Below are 22,414 nucleotides of genomic sequence, written 5' to 3' on the forward strand. Positions count from 1 at the left end.
GGTCCACGGCAAAGCTTAGGTACCGGTAGGAGCTGCCTCTACAGTAACTTCTTCTAAACATGAAAGTACTATAGAAGGGGAGTACCATGCTGTGCAAGAAGCTTCTTCGTTTGTTTGTTGGTTCAGCAGTGTCCAAATTGCACAGTTGTAACAATCTTGTGCTCCTGAGTTTCATACAGATAGCTAAGGCAGAGTGTGTGAATTACTGGCCTGCTTCAGACAGTGGCAAAAGTCCAGTTAATAAACTGTGGATAATCAGTGGATGAGGATTTCACCTCTTCTCTTCTTAGTCCTGTTAAAGACTTAATTTAAAGAACTTAATAACTTAATGGCTTCATTTCAGTAAAGCCGTATGATAGGAATAAAACAGTAACAGCGCCAGGGAAATGAATGATTGCACACTGGTTTTCAGTTGATAGTCTTGCAGCTCCTCAGGTTTGTAGACTACTTCTAAAGTGCAGTAAGCCAAAGTTTGGCTTAAATTTGCTATACAAAGGCTCCCACCATAACTGGAGTGATTTTAGGTGTCCACAAATCACAGAAATCTGAAAATCACATCTGGGCCATTCATCTACCAAAGAAGTGCAGCCCTGAGCTACAGAAGTAAGAGCTTACACTGTTTTTACACACCTCTGAGAGCAGGCCTATAGCCCTTCTTCTTTTTATCACAACCTTTCTCTCTCTTACACACTATCATCAGTGCTGGTAGGACCCAGATGCACAAAAAGAGATTTTCTGAAAAATCAATCAAGAAATGGATGTCTCAAAAGTTCTCCAACAGCTGAAAAGCATCAGTTCTTATAAAGTATGTGACAAGTACAGTTGCATGACAGTGTGAGGGATCTGAAAGTCCTGCTGGCACTCACTTGGGATAGTCTGCATAACTGTTCAGGGATTCACCTCCTGTGAGTAATGGTAAATATCCGAAAGTCACGCTGGTAGAAATTCACCACAATGCCACTCTGTATTAGTCATTGTAGCAGTGTGTGTGTGTGTGTGTGTGTGTGTGTGTGTGTGTGTAACTCTCTAGTGCTGTCTGCCATTCATAGCTTTTCATGCTGTCTAACATTCACATATTTGTGAAGTGCAGGCCCTTAGCGTCACAGCAGTAGTGACACAGGGCTCTTTGGAGACAGCCACTGTCCTGCAGGTAGAACATTGGTGCTGCTGTCTCTCATGCAGCCGGTGCTTGGGTAACCATTTCATATTGTCCTTGTTTTTGCTGCACCAGGTATCTGGCTCATTTGCCATTGATTAATTAGCCCTTCATTTTCTGATATCAAATACACACTGTGGGTATATTTTGAAAAGCATTCTGTTTGTGGCTAAGTACCTTGGGTTGCATTCATCCCTGACAGAGCAGCAGCATGGACCATGTTTCTCTGCTGCAGCCAAGCTGTGCTCCATGTGGGCATTGCATTGCTGGGAGCTTTGCCTGGAGCCTTTTTCCAATGCTGACTGCCCAGTCATGCTCACTCACAGGGCTTTAATGCAGGGTGTAGAACATATCACGAGGAATCTGGTTTATTTATTTAGGTGAACACAGAATGCCAAATAATGGAAAATGGAACCACATAGCTGTCTGCAAGGTGACATGAGTGTGAAAATATATGAGAGAGGTGTGTGTGCTGCCCCCCATATAAGAGGGGATATTCAGCCTCTGAGTAATTTAGCAGTCTATGTGTACACTAAAAAGTCTAATCCTTTGGATACGACTATGAAAAGGAAAAACAATGTAATCACATCTGGTGAACTCCAAAGCTGTACATAATTCTGTGACCCTTTGATGTATTTACATAATGCCAAAAACTTGGGTTGCATGCATGCGTGCACAGAAAGACAACAGACTCCATTGCTTATCTGTGTCCTCCTGTGTGGGGTAGCACAGGCATACCCAGTTCTGGCTGGTCTCATAAAATAACATGGGTTTATCTTGATATTTCAATCTGTCCTAAGCATCAGAAGGGATTTTGTGTCTCCCGTCTCATGAGCAACATTGCTACTCTTGCTGTTGTTCTTGTATTATACTTTCAATGGGTTAGGGGATGGAAACCAGTAACAAAAGCTACATCCTGATGTGAGCAATTAGTGCTGTCCACAACCTGATGCCAGCTACCCTCTTCTCCTGAGGATATTGGCAGGGCATGTGAGCCTGGTCTACAGTCCCAGAAGTCTCCTGCCTTTCTTCTGGTGCCTTCCCTCCCAGTGCCCTTGGGGCATGCTCAGTTCATGCTCTGTCCCCACATATAACTAAAACACAGCTTCTTTTCACTTGGTGGGAGAGCACGTACACACCAACTCCACCAAGAAGCCATTTCTTGCCTGCCCATGCTGCTCTGCAGCCCACAGCAGCTCTGCAGCTCTGGTTAGGTGACCAGGTATGCACAGTCCCGCTGGTTATACTGACCTAATGACCTATTATTTGTTTTACGTGGTGGGCAGGTTTCCTGTTATGTGACAGGGCCTGTTTCCTTTGCAATCATATGATGGACTTGCATCTGGCTACATACCAGAAGGAACAGCAGAAGGGTCCATGCTTTGGGTGCTGCCAGGAGGACTGCTGCTATCTCTCTGCTCTCTATGGCTACAAATATATCCTTCCAGGGCTAAACCCTAAATCAGAAAGGCACTTAATGAAGTGCTTTACTTTCAGTTTGTGTTATCATTTCCTTGCTTCGATTTCCTGAAAAGAGATGTCTTCATAAACCAGGCTTTAGTGTCATTTTAGCTCTTGCATTAGAGTCATGCTAGCCAGTGGATGCATGGCAAAATCTACAGCAACGTGTAGACTCTGTGACAAACTGTCAAGCACAAGCATGACCAGCATGAAATTTGGGCTGGGGGTGGGGGAGGTTCTGGCAATAAATACCATCTGGTTCAGCAAGTTAGTACCAGATGTCTGGAAGCTTCCAATTCCAGCCAGTAAAGGTGGAGCTGAAATAATTAAAATTATATTTCTGCTTGGAAAAGGCAAGAAAAGCATTTTTAACAATGATTTCCAGAAGCAAAAGGGCAAAAGTCGTGCTTTTTGCAAACTAGAACATGTCCTACTTTAGTGTAGTTATAGATGAATATCCAGGTGAGAAAGAATACACTGCCAAAAGTTGTGTTTAAAGCAAAATTCCGCCTTTTAGGATCACTGCTACACAGCAGTATGGGGAAAAGTCAAGTAGCCAGAACAGTTGCATATGCATCTTTCCAACTCATATTGACTAACATTTGCTTGTCTTCGATTCCCATACCATGTGGTGTAGAGTTGGCAACTGTTTTGCAAATGTTGTCCGTCATTTTCTCTTCTATAAAGTATCCATCTTCTTGGGGAAAAGATGCGATAAGAATGGGCCTCATGTAGCTCAAACAACTTCTCTTACACACAAATAGCTTCCTAAGCACAAAACCGTACTTTTGTTGGGTGAACCACCTGGGCAGGGAGAGCTCAAGAGGGGCAGAAATCCCAGCTCAGCCACTGTAGAAGGCTAGGAGTCTTGCATTCTCCATCTTCACCACAATGCAAGGTGGCACGTAGTTGGTCCTATTAAGGGGGCAGGCTTCAGGACAGGGTACAAGCAGCATTTTGGGGGGACAAATAGGGGTGGGGGTAACCAGCTCTGCAAGAAGCATCGGAGCCACTTCTCTGCGTCTAATTGTTGTGAGAAGTTGTTTCCTGAATTGTATCTAAACCCACCTCTCTTCTGAGACCTGGGTTAATGGAGTAAAATACATCAGTAGGGAGAAGAGACACAGTGCATACTTGCACGCTGAGCAAAGACTTAGAGAGACAGAAATAGACACTGATGAGGTACAAGTGCCCAGTTCCCTGGGTAAGCTTCTTTGCTGGGGGTGAGGTACCGTTATGGCAACACAATGATGAAAGTATGCAAACTGTGAAAACATGATCTAACACTGGGTTCAAAATATTTTTCTGTTCAGTTTAAATGAAATTTAGTAGTTTCCAGATCCTGTGCATGATGTTTTGAAAGCTTAAAATACGAATCCCATAAATCCAATGAATAACATGGCAGGCGTGGATTTACTAGAGAAGGGAGGAAAGGAGCTGAAAGGCCTGTCAGTGCTATTAGTGTTTCTATATGACTTAAATCTGAACAACATTGCTGTTGAAAGTTTGCTTTTACCAAAACAAGCGTCTATTGCTTTTGAAGGTATTTAAGTCTATGGAAAGAAAAATCTTCTATTAAAACCATTACATCAGTATTGCATTTGATACAGGTAGCTGAGCAAAATGGGAATTTGGCCTGTTTTGGGGTTTCTGTAATAGGCCATCAAATTAAGTTCTTAGTTTTCATGGATTTGAAGGGGATACAAAAAGCTGGCTTTTCTAAGTAGTATGGGGGAAGTGTACCAAGATCTAAATGGCGATACCTTTAACTGCACTGTGTAGTGCCATAGTTTATAGATGGTTCCCTTGTATCATGAAGACTGCTTCTGGGGCAAGCTGCAGCTCAGTGTTAGTCATCTTATAAATATTTCTCCTGAGTAAATAGGTAAAAGCTATCTGCAATTTGATTTGTAAGCTAGTGTAGATGTGAGGACAGATAATGAAATAAAATAGCCAATGCTGAGGAAAGAGATTTTTTTTTCTCATAGTGGCTTACTGCTTTAAAACATGAAAGAAGTTCAGGGTCATGGGCAAAAGGAAACCTCTTGCATGAGAAATAGGAATTTCCAGGCTTTTAGGGAGAATGAAGAAAGAGCCAGATTAGTCCAAGTGATATTCACGTTCCTACATTTTTCCATGCTTTCTAGTTCCCTGACTTATCAGTCTCTAGTTTTAGCAGTTATTTGATGTTCTAGTTACTCAGCAGTACTCTACTTGTAGTGTATATTGTTATTAAATTGTTTTAATGGTCACCCACCCTTGCACATACAGACAAATGCACCCTGCCTGCCCAAACCCCTTGGTGTTTTATGACCGGACATGGATAAGGGATCCCAGAAGGATGGATTCCCATGCTCTGAAGTTCTGTTAATTGTGCGGATGGATGAGATTTGCAGCTCTTGTAAATGGGCACAACTTCAGTGAAATTATATTTATTTATATCAGTTCCAGATCTGTTCCAATCCTGCTGTATATTTCAAAGTTCAGAAGAAGGGATTGTAGAAATTCCTGGTATCTTGAGTGAATAATGGGGCTGTGCAGGGCAGAGCACATCCCAAAGTTCTTATTTTGGGAAATTCCTGAATTACAGAAAAAGACCAATTTTCCAGGAGAATTTCAGGGCCAACTGTTTTCTCCTGTGGGAAATAAATGCTAAACAGATGATGTAGAAACAGAAACACCTTAGAGTTTCAACTGTACTGGTCCTCAAGTAGGTCTGGGGAAGGAAAGATGCTTATCAGTCTATAAAAAGATAAGAGATTTCTATTGAAAATAAGCTTTTAAAATATAATCATATGACTTCTGTTTCTTTGCTTATGCAGCTGCCTTGGGATCTGAGCTCCTGGTAAACACATTGGCCTGTTAAAGGACATGATTCAGACTGTCCCAGATCCAGCAGCTCACATCAAGGTTAGTTTCCTGTTTATTGTGAGTCCTCAGAGTCATAAGATTAAAGGATATGTATACATACTGTAGATTTTCTTGCATGTTTATAAACTGTGCTACTGCACAAAACTGGCTCTTTCTTTGCTCAATATTTATATGTTATTGTCTGAGTCAGTCCTGCAGACTTTGTTGCTAACACCTGTACTGATGTGCTCTGAAGCATGTGGAGATTTTAAGGATAACTTCTTCTAACATTAAAACCCTTTGATGGTCCTTTAATATTTAGTATGCTTGATAAAATACACCCACCTGAAAAATACTAAATTCATATATCCCCAGTTCTGTGCCATGGAAGCCAGAGGCAAACATTAACTTGAACTGGAGAATGAAAATTAGCATAATGCAACAATTCAAATCCCTTTGAAAAGATTCAGTGCATCGTTTTATGTAAGTCAGAGGAGAATAGATATTGGACTGTGGTGTTGCCTTAAAAACCACATTGTTCTGCCACATTTCAGAAGGTGGCATACTGTTTTTCCGGTATTGTTGCTATTATTATTACTATTATGTTACTGTGTTTTTCCTATCATTCTTCAGTGAAGCTTAGGAACCTGCTAGCCTTAGCAGGTGCAGCTAATGTTGTGCTGCTAAGAACAAGACATTTTGGGGTATTGTACATAAACAACATCTGAGCCTCTCAAAGTGACTGATTTGGGGGTCAATATTCCTGACTCACTATTTCATCATCCAGAGGTTTTGTTTGGAAACAGTTTCCTGACTGTTTCTAGAGAAGAACAGTAATTCTCTTTTGCAAAGTAAAAAGACACTCATATAGCAATGTCTTAGGTGGGAAGAGCCATCTGATCCTTATATACAAACTGCAAGGTTCTCATTCACATGGATTTTGCCATCTGAAGATACTCCTGGTGTAATAAGATTTCTGTAATCAAATAAATAGAGCAGCCATGTTAAGTGGGCTGCAAGTGAAAACTTTTCTTTTATTCTTTCTGACTGCCTTTTTTTCTATCTTTCTGTCTTTTCTTGAGGTTAGATTTTCTCCAATTTCTCATCTCTTTTCATGGAGTTTCTTTTCAGTTGATTTCTATCTACCAGCTCCCTACAGAGAACCTTAATTTTACAACTTATATTTAACTGAAAAAAAAGAAATATTATTTTAAACAACTCATTTTTCCTATGAAAGGGTAGTGAATGAAATAACTACTCTGTATATCTTCCTGCAACATTTTTGGATTGTGTTTAGATACTAAGATGATTGGCAGCAGTTGGAGAGCTCATCCCTTCCCTCTCTCCAAAACCCAGCACTTTTACAGCCTTCTGGTCCTCAGTTTTCATGGAAAGAGCAGAAAAACACACACACTCCCCCCATAAGCAGTCTTGCTTCAGTATGTCTCATCATCTGGATTTCAACCAGTAAGACTTCAAAAAACTGAAAGGGATTTAGTACCTCTTCATGCTGCATGTCTGCAGTACCAGAAATAACATTAAGAAGAACTCACTTTCATGCTTTCTGCCAAAACTAGTGTCTGAAATAGCTGGGGCTTTTAACCATAGGAGATAAGAGTTTGAGAGGGCAGGGCTGGGTATGCATGAATCTTATTGCAGCATGTAAAAGAGAGCCTCATAAAAATCTCTGTAATACTTTGTTCAAGGGAACTTGCAGAAGCCTATTTTCAGCAGATCATCACACAGAAGGGTGTGAGGAAGGCAATTACTTTAATACTGTGTTTGGGATAGGAAAGCTAGCCAACTAGATATCAAATCCGTCACATTTCTGTTTATGTCATTAGGGTCCACTTCAGTCTAAACACATTCTTCAGAAAGCCACCATGGATGCTCTGTTCTGACTTTAAGAGTGGACATAACTATGGTCTTAAAAATAAGTAATGAAAAAGTATAGTGCATAGGATGTGGGAAAGACTATTCGGTGTGATGGCCTTTTCTTTCTCTCATTGCTGTGGTGATATAGAAGGGACAGACTGGGTTCATTACAGTCATCCTTGGTATGGTTTCAATTAACTGTACTGCATCAGGTAGTCATATGGTATTGTCTCTTGTGTTTTCTCAAATAAGCAGACATAGCCTCATTCATGCACATTTAGAGCTGTAACATTGATGACTGCTTTCTAGGAAGTGTCTGAATTATTAAGATTTGACAGATTTGAAGATTTCAGTTTTCTGCCTGAATATGTGCAGAAAATTATGTGAAAGAGACATGAATATGGCAAAATGAATATTCAGAGACATCTTCCTTGCAGAAAGGGTGATTTCATTTGCATTTATGTGAATTTTTGTATGTGCTGTTCTGAAATCAGCCTTTCCCACTATCAGAAGAAAATGTAATCACTCACAGGTTTTGCTCTCCTTTCCTGAATGAGAAATGATAAGAGCCAAATTCCAACTCCCAGGCAGATCCTGTCCAATTTTGGGAAAATGTTTTGAAAGTCTCAATGTGTATGTCCTCATTCTGGTTGGGCAGCTTCATTCCATAGCTACTAAAAATTAAACTTTACATTCTTCAGCTTGAATGAAGCATCCATAATTGATACAGTGAACTCGTGTTCCTGTTGCTCCCTAATGTACAGTTTTCACTTCAGTCACAGTCTCACGTTTTGCCCAAGTGTGAAGGAAAGAAACATTTGATTGTGGATGAGAAAAAAAAAGACTTAGTTCCAGTTCAGCAAAATGTGGGGAATTTTGACCCTCATTTTTGATCAGTTTTACACATTTAGTGCCTGTGGGAGGGCTGAGCAAGACAACTCACATTAATAAGGTTCAGTGTGCACCCAATGGTTTGTGAGATCAGCACCTTAGTTTAGTAAGATTTGCTACTCCTAAGGCTCAAAATAGTTTCATTAGTTTGAATTAGTGGCAAACTGTTAAGAAAAAAAGAGTTAACTTGATTTAAAGCAAGAAAAATTAATTCTTGCTATCCAGTATCCCTAATTAGAATGAAGAAATTATTTTGGAGCAGTTTTTGGTAGTTGAAAGGACTTGGGTACAAGATGCTCATGTTTATACTGATCTTTGTGTACTCCCTCACTCTTCCAGAATGGGTTTTCTCTAAAGAGTCTGCACACTGGAGAGGAGTTTGTAGACAGGACTTCGCAACCAACTCTGTCCTCCACCTCTCACCCTGCCCATGCCACTGAAAGGGGCTATTGTTTGAATTGGGAGCTAAAAAAGAATTCAATATTAAGCATAATAATAAGAATTTTGTTTATTGTGCCAGGGGATGAAGGTCCTTTTGTCACCACAGAAGTTTTCAAACATTGTTTTCATGACAAAGTTGATCTCCATCCTACATACAGCAAGGGTCACTTCTAGAAATGCACCTTTGTATGGGCAAGACTGGCTGCCATTTATACAGGTTTTAATGTGTTAGTTTTGTTGTTCTGTTACTCATCAAAGTAGTTCTTACAACAGCAGTCACAGAAACACTGCAAATTCTACCAGAGCTTTGCATGATTTTTTTAGTGATTTATGCTTTGTGAATACTGACTATTCAGTAAGACTTTTAATTTTTTTAAAGGGTTAAAATCTGCTTTCAGCAGCCTTACTTGCAAAGATCAAAGGGTTGTATGACTTTATTTGTCTTTTGCCATCACTGTATGGAGATCTTGTGGAACCATTTCTCAGGAAAATATGAGTTACCACAATTCCTTTGCCCCTCACTGGGACGGGAAAAAAGAGTCCAGGGTACTGCTTTTAAGAAATGACTGTATTTATCAGAAATGGTGTCTAACCTGGAAGATTTGGTCTGTTTATATGTAGATGGTCTGATTTTTCTGTTCCTTCATAATGGTTTTGAGATACGGGGAGACTGAAGAGACAGGTGAATGGCAGCGGCTGAACAGCGATGCTTGTGAATTCCATAGATGACTTTGCCTTCTGGAAGCTGAAGAATAGGGATACTTTATGTCCCAGAGAGCTTAAGCAAACAGGACAATTTTTACAAAAGGGCATCAAGCACTGTGAGCCAAATTCAGCTGGTTTGTATTTGTAAAACCTTATTTGTTCTGTGAATGTAACTAGAGATTGTTGCCTCTGAATCTATAAAATAGGGGTACCAAGTCTGAAAGCTATACCTAATATTTCAGTGAAGAAAAACCTGGTTTCTCAGAAGAAACAGAAGAATTACTCCATAGCTGTTTCTGAAAAGTACTCCTATATTTAGCACTTATGTGCCTGGCCTGTTAATTGGGTGGCATATGAACGTTTCCATGCACAGCATCCTATATTGTCGTTGGAAGTACTACAAAACCTGATCCTAGAGCTCCTTTGTTGGCAAAGAGTATGGTGGATTTCAAATTGTGGCAGTTTAAAGATGCTGATGGATGTGCCTAATCTGTTGCGTTATGGTTAAATCTGTTTGGTTTTTGTTTTTATTTGGTTTGGTTTGTTGTTTTTTTGGTTTTTTGTTTTGTTTTTTTTTTTAACTGGTATTATTCATTAAGGAGCATAGTCTGGGTCTGATATAATCTGTTATTTTTCCTGGAATTGTAGAGCCTCTAAATAGGATCCAAGACTTCATTATGCTGTGAGTTTGAGTTTTGTATGCACAATACAGTCTCTGCCTGAATAGGCAAGGGGGACAAGAAGGGAAGGAGGATAGAATTACTATTATCCCCTAGGATAAGGAGAATAAAGCCAGGCTTTTCCTCCCACCTCTTTTTAGAATCCCAACTAAGCTAGGAACCTAGTCTTTGTGGATTCTTTGCATTGCTAAAGCACTTCTTTCATTGCTTATAAAATTATATTTGGGCAGCTCAGCTAAGAGTGAGAGCATGGAAATCTAAGCCAAAGATGCAAAGGGCTTTGCCTGAAGTCACATATGAAATAAGCTAATGGCAGACACATTGCAGCACAGTTTAGGAGGCGATCCATATGGAGTATGTAATGCTACTGTATCACTGTACGTCACCACTGGAGTCAATTTGATAACATACTCCCATCCCCTCCAAAAAATATGGAATAACTCCTCCTGATAGTTGTTGGCTAATGAGCCAAACCTCCTACAGCTAGGAACTGGTGATCACCCCATGGACGTATTGCCTGCAAAGTCCTTTCAGCATGAGAAAGTGCCTTTAGCGCCAATGCACAGAGGTGAACAAGCTACTGTGAGTTATCTGGGCTGCATACTTGCTGCTTGCTGCCTGACAGCTGCTCTGGTATAACTGCTGCATGCAGGCTGTCATCTCATGGGTTACAAATGTCCCCCTGTGACAGATATGAAAAGCATCAGTATCAGCATACCCCAAAGCTGAGTAGCAGTAAGTCCCATCCCCTTTGCTTACCCCTCACTGTGTACTTCATTCATTATTCTGGCAAAACTTTAAAAGCTCTTCCTCTGCTTTTGTACTGACAGGGTAACACCACTGTTTCAATTTCTTACTAATTATGCTAGCTGAATCATAGTTGCTAAGTCTGGTTTGAATGATAGCCATGGTTTACTTTGGGTTCCTCATAAACTAAAGGAACTGAGTTTATCATGAATGTGGCTGACACTCCTCCATGCTAGCACTCATTCACCATGGCCCCAAACCAGCAGGCCTAAAAATCTGATGCATTATTTCCATCCCCTGTCAACATACATCAGTTACCTGTAACAATTCCAGAATCACTACTGTATTTGAATGATAGAATCTCCTGATAAGCAGAACTTGTGATTTACTTTTCAGAAATTTAGAATTCTGGACTGCAACCAAATGATTGTAATCGAGCTTATATGAGTAAAGGCTTTTTTTCATTTTCTCTTGAACTTTACTTCTCTCTGCCTGAGCAAATACCTCCTTGCTAAAGGAAAAGAGAGATAATGGCTTCTGTGTACTATAATTAATGAACTTACAGCAATTCGGAGCAAATCCAAGATTGCTGCCAACAGCCAGATGGAAAACAGTGTTAATGACGTGTTCAAAGAAAAGTATGTTGTTTTGATAGGGGATGGTTTAGAGACTTTAATCTCTATTGTTCTGGGGACTAATGGCATGGATAATTCCTTAAGTGAAGCCATTTTTAAACAAAAATTATCTTTTTCCATAAGCAGGAAAAGAGCAAACTAAAGAGTACCAAATGCATTTTCAATGCTTCAGCTGATATATATGCTTTATACTAACCCTTTGTTATGTGGAGTCAGATGTGTTTAAATCTCATTTCTGCAGTCTGCCAGATCATTAAAAGTCTGGACATTACTACTGCTGATGGGTAGAAATCATAAAATTGGTGGTCATGGAAACTAGAGCCAGGGTGGCAAGATGAGGGTGGGGAGAAGTTACAAGAAGTTGGGAAGAGCAGGCAAGACAGGTACAGAACAACAAGAGTTAGGCTTCAGAGAAACTGCAAAACAAGATTTCTCCACTTCCTCTTCCTCTGCTAAAGAGTCTGTGTTGGGACTGAGGGCACACAGATCTCAGGCTTGTTTTGCTGCCTCTAAATCTCTCTCAAGCCACTGCCAAAGTAGATGGTCCTTAGGTCCTGGATATCCCAATAGACAGGGCCAGCAACTCCATGTATCTGTGTCCATGTTACGTTACATGCCTCCAAGGCTGTGTATTTTGCATGTGGCCCCAGTGAGAGTGATGAAGGGGAGGGGTGCAAGAAAGTCTGCCTTGGGAGCTCTACCAGTGTGGTACTTGGGCAGCCTTGGAACTCTGGGAGGCTGTAACGGCAGTATCCTCCTTCTTTGACAAGTGGTTACAGAAACAACCTGCCCAGGAATATCCTCACACAAATCTACAGCGCAAATGCTAAAGATGTGTAGAGATTATCTCCCAGTGAGTCAGAGATTACTGTTTAATGCACATTTTCATTTTCCCTTGATCTGGCCACAAATATCCCAATCAATGGGTCATGTTTAACCTTTCTTGAGACATTATTCCCCATGACTCATTATTGTGAAGAATCTTTTCATATTCAGCCACCCTGTTCCCCTCTTTAACCAGATTTTTTTTTCCTGCTCTGTACAGATCCAAACTCCTTAATTTCACAGTACTTTTGTTCTTCCTCACCTTCCTGAAGAGGGAGATTTATAGGGAGAGCTCACAGGAGGTTGCCAAGCATCCTACATCCTGTCCTCATTAGTTCTGGTCACAGTCTGTTTCAGGTGATGGGGGCCAGGCAGCCTTCCCCACCTCAGCACTGTAGCTGTGTTCAGCCCAGCTTTCAGCTGTACTTGTTGTCTGGTCACGAATCACCATATTGTTTTCCTTCTGATAATGCCTTCTAGAGCTAAAAGGCATACTCCAGGGGCTCTTGTTCCAGCAGACTACAGACAGGGAGAGAGGCTTCTCCTGGGCTTGGTGTGTGTTTTGTGTGCTCCAGAAGGGGTCTCTTACCTCTCTCGCTCTTCCTCCCTTGCCTACCCCCTTCCTCTCCCCCAGTTAAAAATCTCATATCAAATACTTGTACTGACAACCCATCTCCTTAAATCTGAAATCTTATTTCATTATTTCCAGCCTATGTTCTAGTCTCCTCAAGTCCCTTTTGGATTATTTCACTAATTCCGTTGGTGTCCCAAAGTTGACTTTAGGGTATAATATCTTTTGCTGATGTGTTGTTTAATTCCCTTCTTTAGTTTTTTAATACAGACGTTACCTCATAAACAGTTATGGGCATTTGATTAGATACTTTCTACGAACTTGCTGTTTTATCATTTGCTGTAAGTCTTTGCTCGTTATTCTGTAGGACATTTTCAGACTCTTAGTCTTCTTTCCCAAGACAATTCCAGTTCCTGTTGTGAAAAATATTTCTTCTTTGGCTCAAGTCAGTAGCTAATATTTGGGTACTTCCAGACATGTTTCATTAGAAAAGGAAACTGATCCTATACCATATGTATGTTCTTGGTGCAATTTTGTTTATTTATCTGAAAGTCCAGCCTGTCCTTTTTTGCCCTAAAAGAACAGAAAGGATGACAGGACGACTGCTGTTCCCCTAAATTCCCACATCTGACTTACTAGCAAGCTCTGTTCCCAATAGGCTCTACAGTGTGCTCCATTCACTAGCAGGTTGTTCTCTGAAATACAGGGGTTTTGCTGCCTAATGGCCTGCAAAACCCAAGTGTTACCTTCCATATTTACCACGTGGCTGAATTCAATGTGGTTGAGGTTTACTGCATTACATCCCCTGCATCTCTAGGCCAGTACTTATGTTGCTTCTAGTACTTTTTTGGTGACATGAAAGGGATCAATTTATTCTGCTGCTGAGGCCTGCAAAGAGTGTTTGGCATGTGCATTGTATATTCCATATATATATGTGATTACCTCCCAAATAGAAACTTGATGGATGGCAGGCATTATCACACCCTTGCAGAGCAGTAAAGGTTTGGTAGGATACTGTAACCTGCTACTTCACATTCAGCAAAGTAGCATTCAAAAGGAGGTAGATGAGTCTGCAATGTGCTGTGAGCCTTCCAGGTTGAGCTGACATAATTATTTGTCCATACTGCCTTGGTCATATATAGAGATTTTCCAAGAACCCAGAAACCTGGCATATCAGGGCTGTGAATAACGCAGGAGGAATCCTGCAAACATGAGAAATCCTGTGTCCAGCATGGCCAGACCATGGCCCAAGTGCTGCCTGCGCTTCTTGGGTAGGTGTCAGAAGGAGCAATGTGGTATATTGGCTTAAATCAATGGCAGTCTCACTGCAGAAGAAATACGAACATGCACCCAACATTGTTGCTGCTGTCCTTAAGAGAACAGCTGGGAAGAGGAAAGGCAGCTTTGTGAAACCCTTTTGACCTCTGTTTTTTTGTGTTTTCTGCTCTGCCATGAGGCCTGGCGTTGTGAATGGTAACACTTGCTTCATGGCATATGGGGAGAAAAAGTAGGATAAGGTGGGATAACATTAAAATGGAAGATTTTAATAGGAGAGCCTGAGGATATGCTGGATGAAACACTCACCTAACTTTACATGCTTTTTGGTTGGTATTTAGTTTAAGCAGTTTCTGGATCCCCTGTTTAAAAAATAGGTGAGACCTATGTTGGGAAGGGGTGAATTGTCCTTGGTGAGCACCGGTACCTTTCCACTGCTTACATGGGACTCAGAACACATTAAGCACAGGGGGACTTGTAGGTAGCTCTTCATTATACGGACTGAATCCCATCCACATGCTGTATCTTCAAAATGTAACAGAGGACTAGGGGTACACTCAGGCTTTTTCAAAATAAGCCAGCTCAAAATCCAAAAGGAATATAATTATATCAAGATGACATTTTACACAAGTGTAGTAATCCTTCGTAATGCAGGGAGCAGATGGCAGGCCATGCAGGAGCAGCCATGCCCCAAACCTGAGTTAATATCTCTGGATGTCAGGGTGGGAGAGATTTGTGTGGCAGGACCTCAGGTGATGTCTGAAGACATTTGGGGCACAGTCCTTGCTTTCTTGTCGACAGGAGATGGTCTAAGCTGCCTTCCTCCCAGCCTCCAAGCTTCCTTGCAAAGGAACCTGTTTAGGTGAGCAGGTGGCTCCTGTAGGATTCCTCTATGGAGATCTGGGGAGAAGGGCTTTAGAGCACAGTGTGCTACATGGTGCAGACCTAGCTGGCACACATGTCCAGGTCTGGGACAGGAGAGATTCTCTGCCCAACATTTAGACTAAGAGGCCCTCAAAATGAACACAGAATGAACAAAAAAATGTTTAAAACTTAAGTGGAGGCCATCTGAGAATTCAGATTCATTCAGTTAAGGGAAGCCACTTATTCCTTAGTTATAGGTTCAGAAAATCTTTCCAGTTCTGAGTTGTCCCAGAGCAGCAGCCAGTCGGCTAACAGCATGTCAGCCATTGCAGAAAAGTTATTAACTTGGACAGAGGAAAATATACTTCCAGTTATTACATACTAAAAAAGCACAAACTAAACAAATTTAGGCAACAGAAGCAATTATATCATTAAGCATTTAACTGCAAGATTGATTTTTAAATTGCTAATAATTCAAACCAAAGCATGCACAGAAAGAGGAAAGGGGAGAAAGGTAATTGTAACAATTGAATCTAATCAGTGCCTTGGTTCAAATGAGTAGCTATAAATGTCAAAACATGTAAGATCTCATGCAAGAACAGAAGTGGAACCAGAATGGATGAGCATTCCTCACTTGACCAGATTCTTCTAATTGGGAGGAAGTTAAACACATGGAGCAGGGAAAGTTTCTGAGCTGGGTTATCTCCAGAGCTCCCTTTAGATATCAGTCTATGTTCCTGAAAAGCCTTTTGGAGTTCACAGGAAGCAGGGAACTGAGGCACAGATTGCAGGCTCGGCCTCATGCTTGCATGGGCCCTTCCACATTCTGCTGCTGTTGCCTGCAAAGGAGGGTAAGCTGGGTCCTTACTGAATCAAGAGAGCCGCTGTGAAGGAATGGAGAGATACCTGTCCTCATCTAAAAAAGCCCTGTTTTCTGTTACTCTTCAAATTGCAGGGGAGGAAAGGGAGAGACTGTCCTGGGCTGCAGCAGAAGGTGGGTTTGATGAAGCTCAGTGCTGCCGGGGCGGGGTGAGACATTCTCTCGATGGCAGGGCTGTATTTGTTTTTGTAGTTTAGGGCAGGGCTTTGAAAAAGTGTAAATCTTAATCAAATAAAACTGGTGTGCTGCCATATTTACCCAATCTTACTGGTTGTCCTACATCATGTTTTAGCATATAAGTTACATGACAGAGTTATCCAGGGGTTGCCAGCTGACACAGAAACAAGCCCTCATGTTAAATTGCCTGCAGATGTCCTCTTCCAACTCCTGTAAGGAACTTCTACCAGTTCTCTCTCTCCTTTTTTTTTTTTTTGGTTAAATAAAAGCAGCAGAAGAGGGGGAAAACAATTTCAGTTGAATCTCTGTGCTAGTGCCTCTGTTTGCAGGACAGGAAGCCTTAAGAAGACAATGCAGTTTATAGGCAAGTGCAGCAAAAACCGCTGTAAGGATTTCCATGAACTTTAGTGGACCAAATGACTAGTGGTTATTTTTAAGATTGGAGCTGACTGAACAATGCCAAGTCTAATGCTGCCAAGGTGGGCTTTTCAGAAGATTCAAACCTGAGGAGGTGAGAAGATCTTTATGTTCTGTTGGCTGTAATTTATCTGATATTATTGTGTATCGATGTATGGCTTAGAGGTTTGACTAGACACCCCTTTTGTTTTGATATTTATTTTGATATTGAACTAAAGGAATCAGGATTTTATCTGACGGACTTAAACTCTTGTTCTGCTTGGCAGAAATCTCCAAGTAAGAGTGTGACATTCTTGAAAACATTCACTGTTTTCATTTACATAATTAGGAACTTTTGTTTTGTTTTTGTTTTCATTGTATGAACTTACTGAAGTTTGAACTTTTTGCCTGGCTGTCTCCCTTGGTTGGGGAAATCACAGAAGGCTGGCTTTTTTTTTTCCTGGCTGGAGGAGTATGGGCTATTTATATGTACTTTTAAAATACGCTTTCTGTGAGTGCTTTCATTGCTCTTTGCAGTGTGGTATTTCTGGATGATCAGTCTAGCCAAAAGCAATTGCAAAAGGTTAGTGAAGAGCTCTCACTTAGACACCTACATGAAATATCGGCCCTTCAAAAGTTGTGAGTGCCAAACAACTCCCACTTAGAACAATGGAAGCTGGGGCGTGCTGACAGCTTCTGAAAATCTGGCCTCACACGGCTTCAAAAGAGATTGATTAGCAAGTCTAGCAAACCGTGTGTTTTTTCTGTACTTACTTAGCTCTGCATGGAGAATATTATCTGCATTTGAAGTGTTCTCAGCAGTTGCAGGTGATGCTCTAAGAGGAAGGTTTCTCCTGGGAAGGTGGAGTTCTAGGGGGTCAGTAGGTGGGCAGGCAGCTTTTTGCCAGGTTTGCTTCAGGAGAGCTTTGGTCTGGCATGTTGAACTTTGCTAAGCAGGTAGAAGGAAAGCCCTGGAGAGCTACCTCTGTAACTCCTCCGCTTGGATCTTTTTTCAGTAAGAAAACAAAAGCAGTTTTCCCATTTGTCTTAAATTGCTTTGGAAGTGACATAAACAAAACCAGAAAAGGCCACTCTGACATTACTGAAATAGGGATGTCCAGATGGGAAATTATAGTAATACAATTCTTGCATTCAAACTTCACGTCCTGTGTAACTTCCATGTGTGGGCAAAGGAGATAAATTTGCTCTCTGAAGCTACACATGCGCTTCTTTCTTTTGGTTAAGCCTCAAAAACTTTTCTCTTCCCCCTGTGCTGATGGACTGAAGTCTTCAGGAAGAGCAGAATTAGCAGTTAATGGTTTGGGAGCCTTATTTCTAAACTAAGTTATTTTTGTGTCTTTCTGAAACTGTTTTTTCTTTTAAAATTCTATCACAAATCACCAGCCACCTTTTCGCAGTAAAGCAGATCTTTCAAATACAAGAACAATAGGACTGTGCTAAAATGAGGAGAGATTAATTCTGAATATCAAATAATGGGTTTTGGTTATTGTTGCTTTTTAAACATGCTAAACAGGTTGGGGACCAATATGCTTGCAAATGGCCTTTCCAGTGGTAATCCGTATTCTTTTGAAAAGCTAATAAAAATGGTGTATGAAAGAAATTCCTGGGGCACTGCAGAACTCACCCTCCTAGGGAGAGAGCCAGATGTACTGGTTAATAACCTAGCAAGCATTCGAAGCCAGGGCAGTAACCACTTGGTATCACCTAAGCCAGACGTTCTGTGTTGGTCGGTGCAAGGCAATATCGCATACTGGTCACATTCTCAGCAGAGAGCTGTAAGACATGTACAGTCTTATTAAAGGAAGGAAAAAAAAAAGAAATGTGAAAGGAAAAGAAAAGGAGGGGACAGGCAGAAGGAGAGGGAGACAATGTGTCTGTCCTGAGAAGCAGCAAAGTAGCAGACACACTCCTCCACATGTGCATTAGTCTGTCAGCCTGGATTCTGTTATCCAGATGTTGGGGTTGATCCTATGGCAGGGACCATGAAGGAGAAGGCTTTTAAAAGAAATCATATTTCAGTGGTGAAATTAAAGTTACCAGATTTTTCAAATGCAATCACTAGTGTAATTTTTCAGAATGCTTTAGTAATATAACAAGCTCTAGATGTAATGCTTTTTACAGGCTTCTTTGGCAGTACCTCTTCCACACACAAGTGTGCAAAATGTGCAAAACCTGTGCAAAAAAAAAAAACAAACCATGTGCAAAACTTGTCAATTGCTTTTAGAACCAAGATGCCTTAGAGTAAACAGCACATTAAAATTGTTCTTAAACCAGTCCTACTGAGCTGAAAATTGTTTGTAGAGGGGATCCCGAAGTCCAATGGGGACTTTCTGAAGGTACCACTCCTTCGCATCAAACCCTGAGAGATCTTTAGAAATCACATCAGAACTGTGCTTGTGCATAATAAAAGCATATATATTTGCAGTGGCCATCAGAATACATCAGCATCAAATAAGAATTTTTAAAAATACCAAATTTACTTTCCTAGGCAGAGCAGAAAAATAAATTGCTTATGGCATTTATGGTATATTTGTAACTTGAAACTGATGGCTTCATGTTACTGGGTATAACGTGTGCGGCATATAAACAAACACCGCACAAAAAGACAAGTCCCAGCTTTGTCTTTCTGACACTTTGCCTCTGTGACCGGGATCCCACAATGAACGCCACATGTGTGTTTCTGCTGAGCTCGTGTTTACGTTGGGCTTGGCTCAGCTCTGTGTTGATCTTGCCCACACATGGCAGGATCAGGGTGTCCGATGAGAAACTGGGGTGCAGTGATAGGAGACAATGCGCATGCCTGACCAGCCAGGGTCATCACAAGGGGAAAGGCAGAGCATCTGTGAACAAACATTTGCTTGAATGTTTTAAACAATGCAGTTGTTGTTCTTCCTTAGAAATGTTTCATGAAGCCTCAGGAGTGCAACATTTACATAAAAAGATGGTGATATGCAAATGTTACTAAACCTCATATTCATGACTGATAAGGAGTCACTTTTTTCAGCTGTCACAGAAAGCAGAATGTGGATATGTGAAAACTTGAAGCGTGGATTTGTGATTATGTTGCAAATAGAAACAAGGCAATTTTGTATCAGTATTAGTACAGTGCACTTTGGAAGCAGTCTGGATGTTTTCATACATAATTATAGGTTCAGTGAAATAGTAAATTTATGGAGACAGCTGGTGTGTCTTTTCCCATGTTGGAGTAGTATCAGCTGAGTAGGTCTTGTGAGAAATCTCAGTTTGTAGTTTTGGTAAAAGCCAGACTCACAGATGTAGATTTCTTTGTGGCATTTCACCATTGGATAGTATCTTGACTCTGCTGTGAATCTCAAAAGTTAGCAGACCTCTGCAGTTCATTCTTGCATCTGTCACACAAAGTACATGGGGACGTGCACTGCATGCACCACTTAACCACAGTGAAAAGACATAATATTTTCCTTCCTGATACAGGCAGGGTGTAGCTCTGTGTGCCCAGCAGAGATAACCAAGCCAGGCAAGGATGGGCCAGCCGTGGTGCTGCCCAACAGCAGAGGCACACTGTTGCAATGCTGCCGGCTTGCTAGCTCACCCTGCTTGGCAGTCACACTCTGCATTCAGCACCCCCTCTTGCCCTGGGACAGGGCAAGAAGGGGCCCATGGCTGCCAGCCCCTGCCCTGCAGGTCCTCTAGAGCCGAGTGCTATCTCAGACACCCATTAACCTCACAGTCTGCCCCTGCATTGAGCGCACGCCTCAAACGGGGTGGGTTGAGAGCTGCTGGGGCTCCGTGGGTGAGAGTTTTCCAGGCTAAGCAGCCTGTCATTGCACACTGCAGTTTGTCAGAGTGAGAGCCTTGGAGCCGGCAGGGTGTGATTCATCAGTCCCGGCAAGGTCTCTGAGGCAATCTGACATTATTCGGACTGATATCATTAATTAATGAGGGCTGAATGTTATTCTTAGACACTGGATTGAGTATTGGGTAGAGAAGCCTATGAAAGAGCTCTTTGATTTTGGAAAATTCCTATGGCACTGTCAAATTTGCTAACAAAATTAAATCATCTGCCAACTTTCCAAGTTAAGGAGCACATCCCTTCTGGAGGTTTGACTGCCTCTCCTCAGTGCCTTACTGGGATCAAGGGATTATTTGATTTATATTAATGCCAAATGAAAGTGACATATAGCCTTCAAAAACCAGTCATATTAAATCTATCAGGCAAGCTTTGGAGAAAGCGTTTTTGTTTGTTTGCTCAGCACAGATTTGATCCTCCCCCACCTTTGTTTGGCTGTGGTCGGTTTTATGTCCAAGGTGGAAGGGAGCCAAAGCCCAGAGCTTTTGTACAGCCTGGTTACTAACACCAGGTTGTGTTCCTGGGCTCTGCCTTGTGCTGCGGTGACCCGCAGCCCCCAGCAGCAGGAGTGAGGACCTGTTCATGCAGCCATGGCTAACTCAGACTCCAGATTTAATGAGGTTTGGGTCTGGTCTTGGAAAACATCAGGGTGTGCTCCAAAGCACTTGGGTCCTGGGGCTGGCACTGCTCTTCCCTCCTCCCGACACTTTTCCTCCCTGGAGCTGCTTCTTGCCCTGGTGTCGGCAGGCCGCCCGCTTCACGGACCTTGCAGGTGTCCAGAATTAGCCAAGCCTTTGCGGGCCTCTGGCGGCAGATATATAAATATAATGCTGTCATTTAAAACCCCAGCCCCGGCAGGGCTGGGAGCGCAGGAAGCGCGTGCACATGTGGGCCGGCCGGCATTCACACATGGATCCCATTGCAGCCCTAATAACTCTGTGGTGGGGGGAAAAGGGCAAGGGGGCTGCCAGCAGGTCAGCTCCCTCGGGTTCATCTGTCTCCAGGCAGCTCTTGGTCTTCGTGTAAACAGAGAGGTGCCCAAGCATGGCTGGTGCCTCGGTTTGCTCTCACTGGTGTGGTTTTCGGGCAAGGAAGCAGCATGCATGGCTGGCTGGTCTGCATTCCAGTGTGGTTGAATTAATGTGTGTGTTATCTGAGGTAGGTAGGCACTTTTGGGATTATACATAGTGACAGTAATGATGTCACCAAGTGTTCATCTGCACTGTGGGTCAGGTTCGTCTGCAATACATGTGCATCTGTGTACACACACACAGACAGAGCTCACACAGCTGGGAGAATACCAGCAGCCACCTTGGCTGAATAAAATATTGGTGGTGGGAGGAATGTCTCTTATAGATTGTGCTAATTATAAAGAGGTTTGCTGTGGTACCATATGTTCAGCATCAGCAAAAAGACCAGGTTATTTGAATTCTCCATTTGGTCTGGTGTGGCTTGTGTCCATGAACCAGGATGTAATCTGTAATTCTGGCTGCTAGAATGATGCTTTTTTAAGGGATGTGTGTGTGAGTTGCTTTAGATATCTGCTGTAGAGGCGCCCTTAAAGCATTTTGCTTCTATTCCAGGATCAACAGACGAGGTGCTGGAACAAACTGATAAATTAAATAGCAACAAGTTACCCAGACCTGATGGTATTAATCCAGGAGTTGTGAAGGGCCTGAAGAATTATGTGCCTGAGCTGCTCACAACAGAAAAGTAGGAACTCAGGGAAAGCAGAGAACTTAGGAGTGACAGTCTTTTTACTTTTAAAAACAAACATGAGAGCGATGCTGGGAAGCACTTCCAAGCCTTACTGCGGGGCAAAGTAACACCTACCTAGTTGCAATAATAAACAATGGCAAAGTTACAAATACACCTCCTACATCAGTGATATGAAAGAGATGAAGTGTGATGTATTTTCTAAAGGAAAATTGCAAGTCACAGTTGTACCACAATTTTTAGAATGCACAAAAAAGTAGATTTGGAAGAACAGGTTAATTAAAAAAGAAAAAAGGCTGAAGGAGTTTTCTTGTCAAGGGAAGAAGTGACATTCAGTCACCCATTAAAAATGGAAAAAAAATAAGAAAGTAAGAAGATAATAGTAAATATTCAGTTTTCATCCTGACACCCCAGATCAG

At 41.8% G+C, this 22,414-nt stretch overlaps 1 protein-coding gene across 2 annotated transcripts in view; it reads left to right on the forward strand.

Moving 5' to 3' along the window:
* ERG (ETS transcription factor ERG) overlaps positions 1–22,414 on the forward strand; it is a 143,910-nt gene that overhangs the window by 33,248 nt on the left and 88,248 nt on the right. The window contains exon 2 of one of the 2 annotated variants that reach the window (XM_034074582.1): positions 5,440–5,527. The exons of the other annotated variant lie outside the window; for it this stretch is intronic. Coding sequence (XP_033930473.1) covers positions 5,489–5,527 — 39 coding nt within the window. The 5' untranslated portion in view covers positions 5,440–5,488. The remainder of the gene's footprint in view (positions 1–5,439; positions 5,528–22,414) is intronic. 2 annotated transcript variants of the gene reach the window in all.

This window comes from Melopsittacus undulatus, chromosome 2 (assembly GCF_012275295.1).
Source record: "Melopsittacus undulatus isolate bMelUnd1 chromosome 2, bMelUnd1.mat.Z, whole genome shotgun sequence".
NCBI classification, from domain to species: Eukaryota; Metazoa; Chordata; class Aves; order Psittaciformes; family Psittaculidae; genus Melopsittacus; species Melopsittacus undulatus.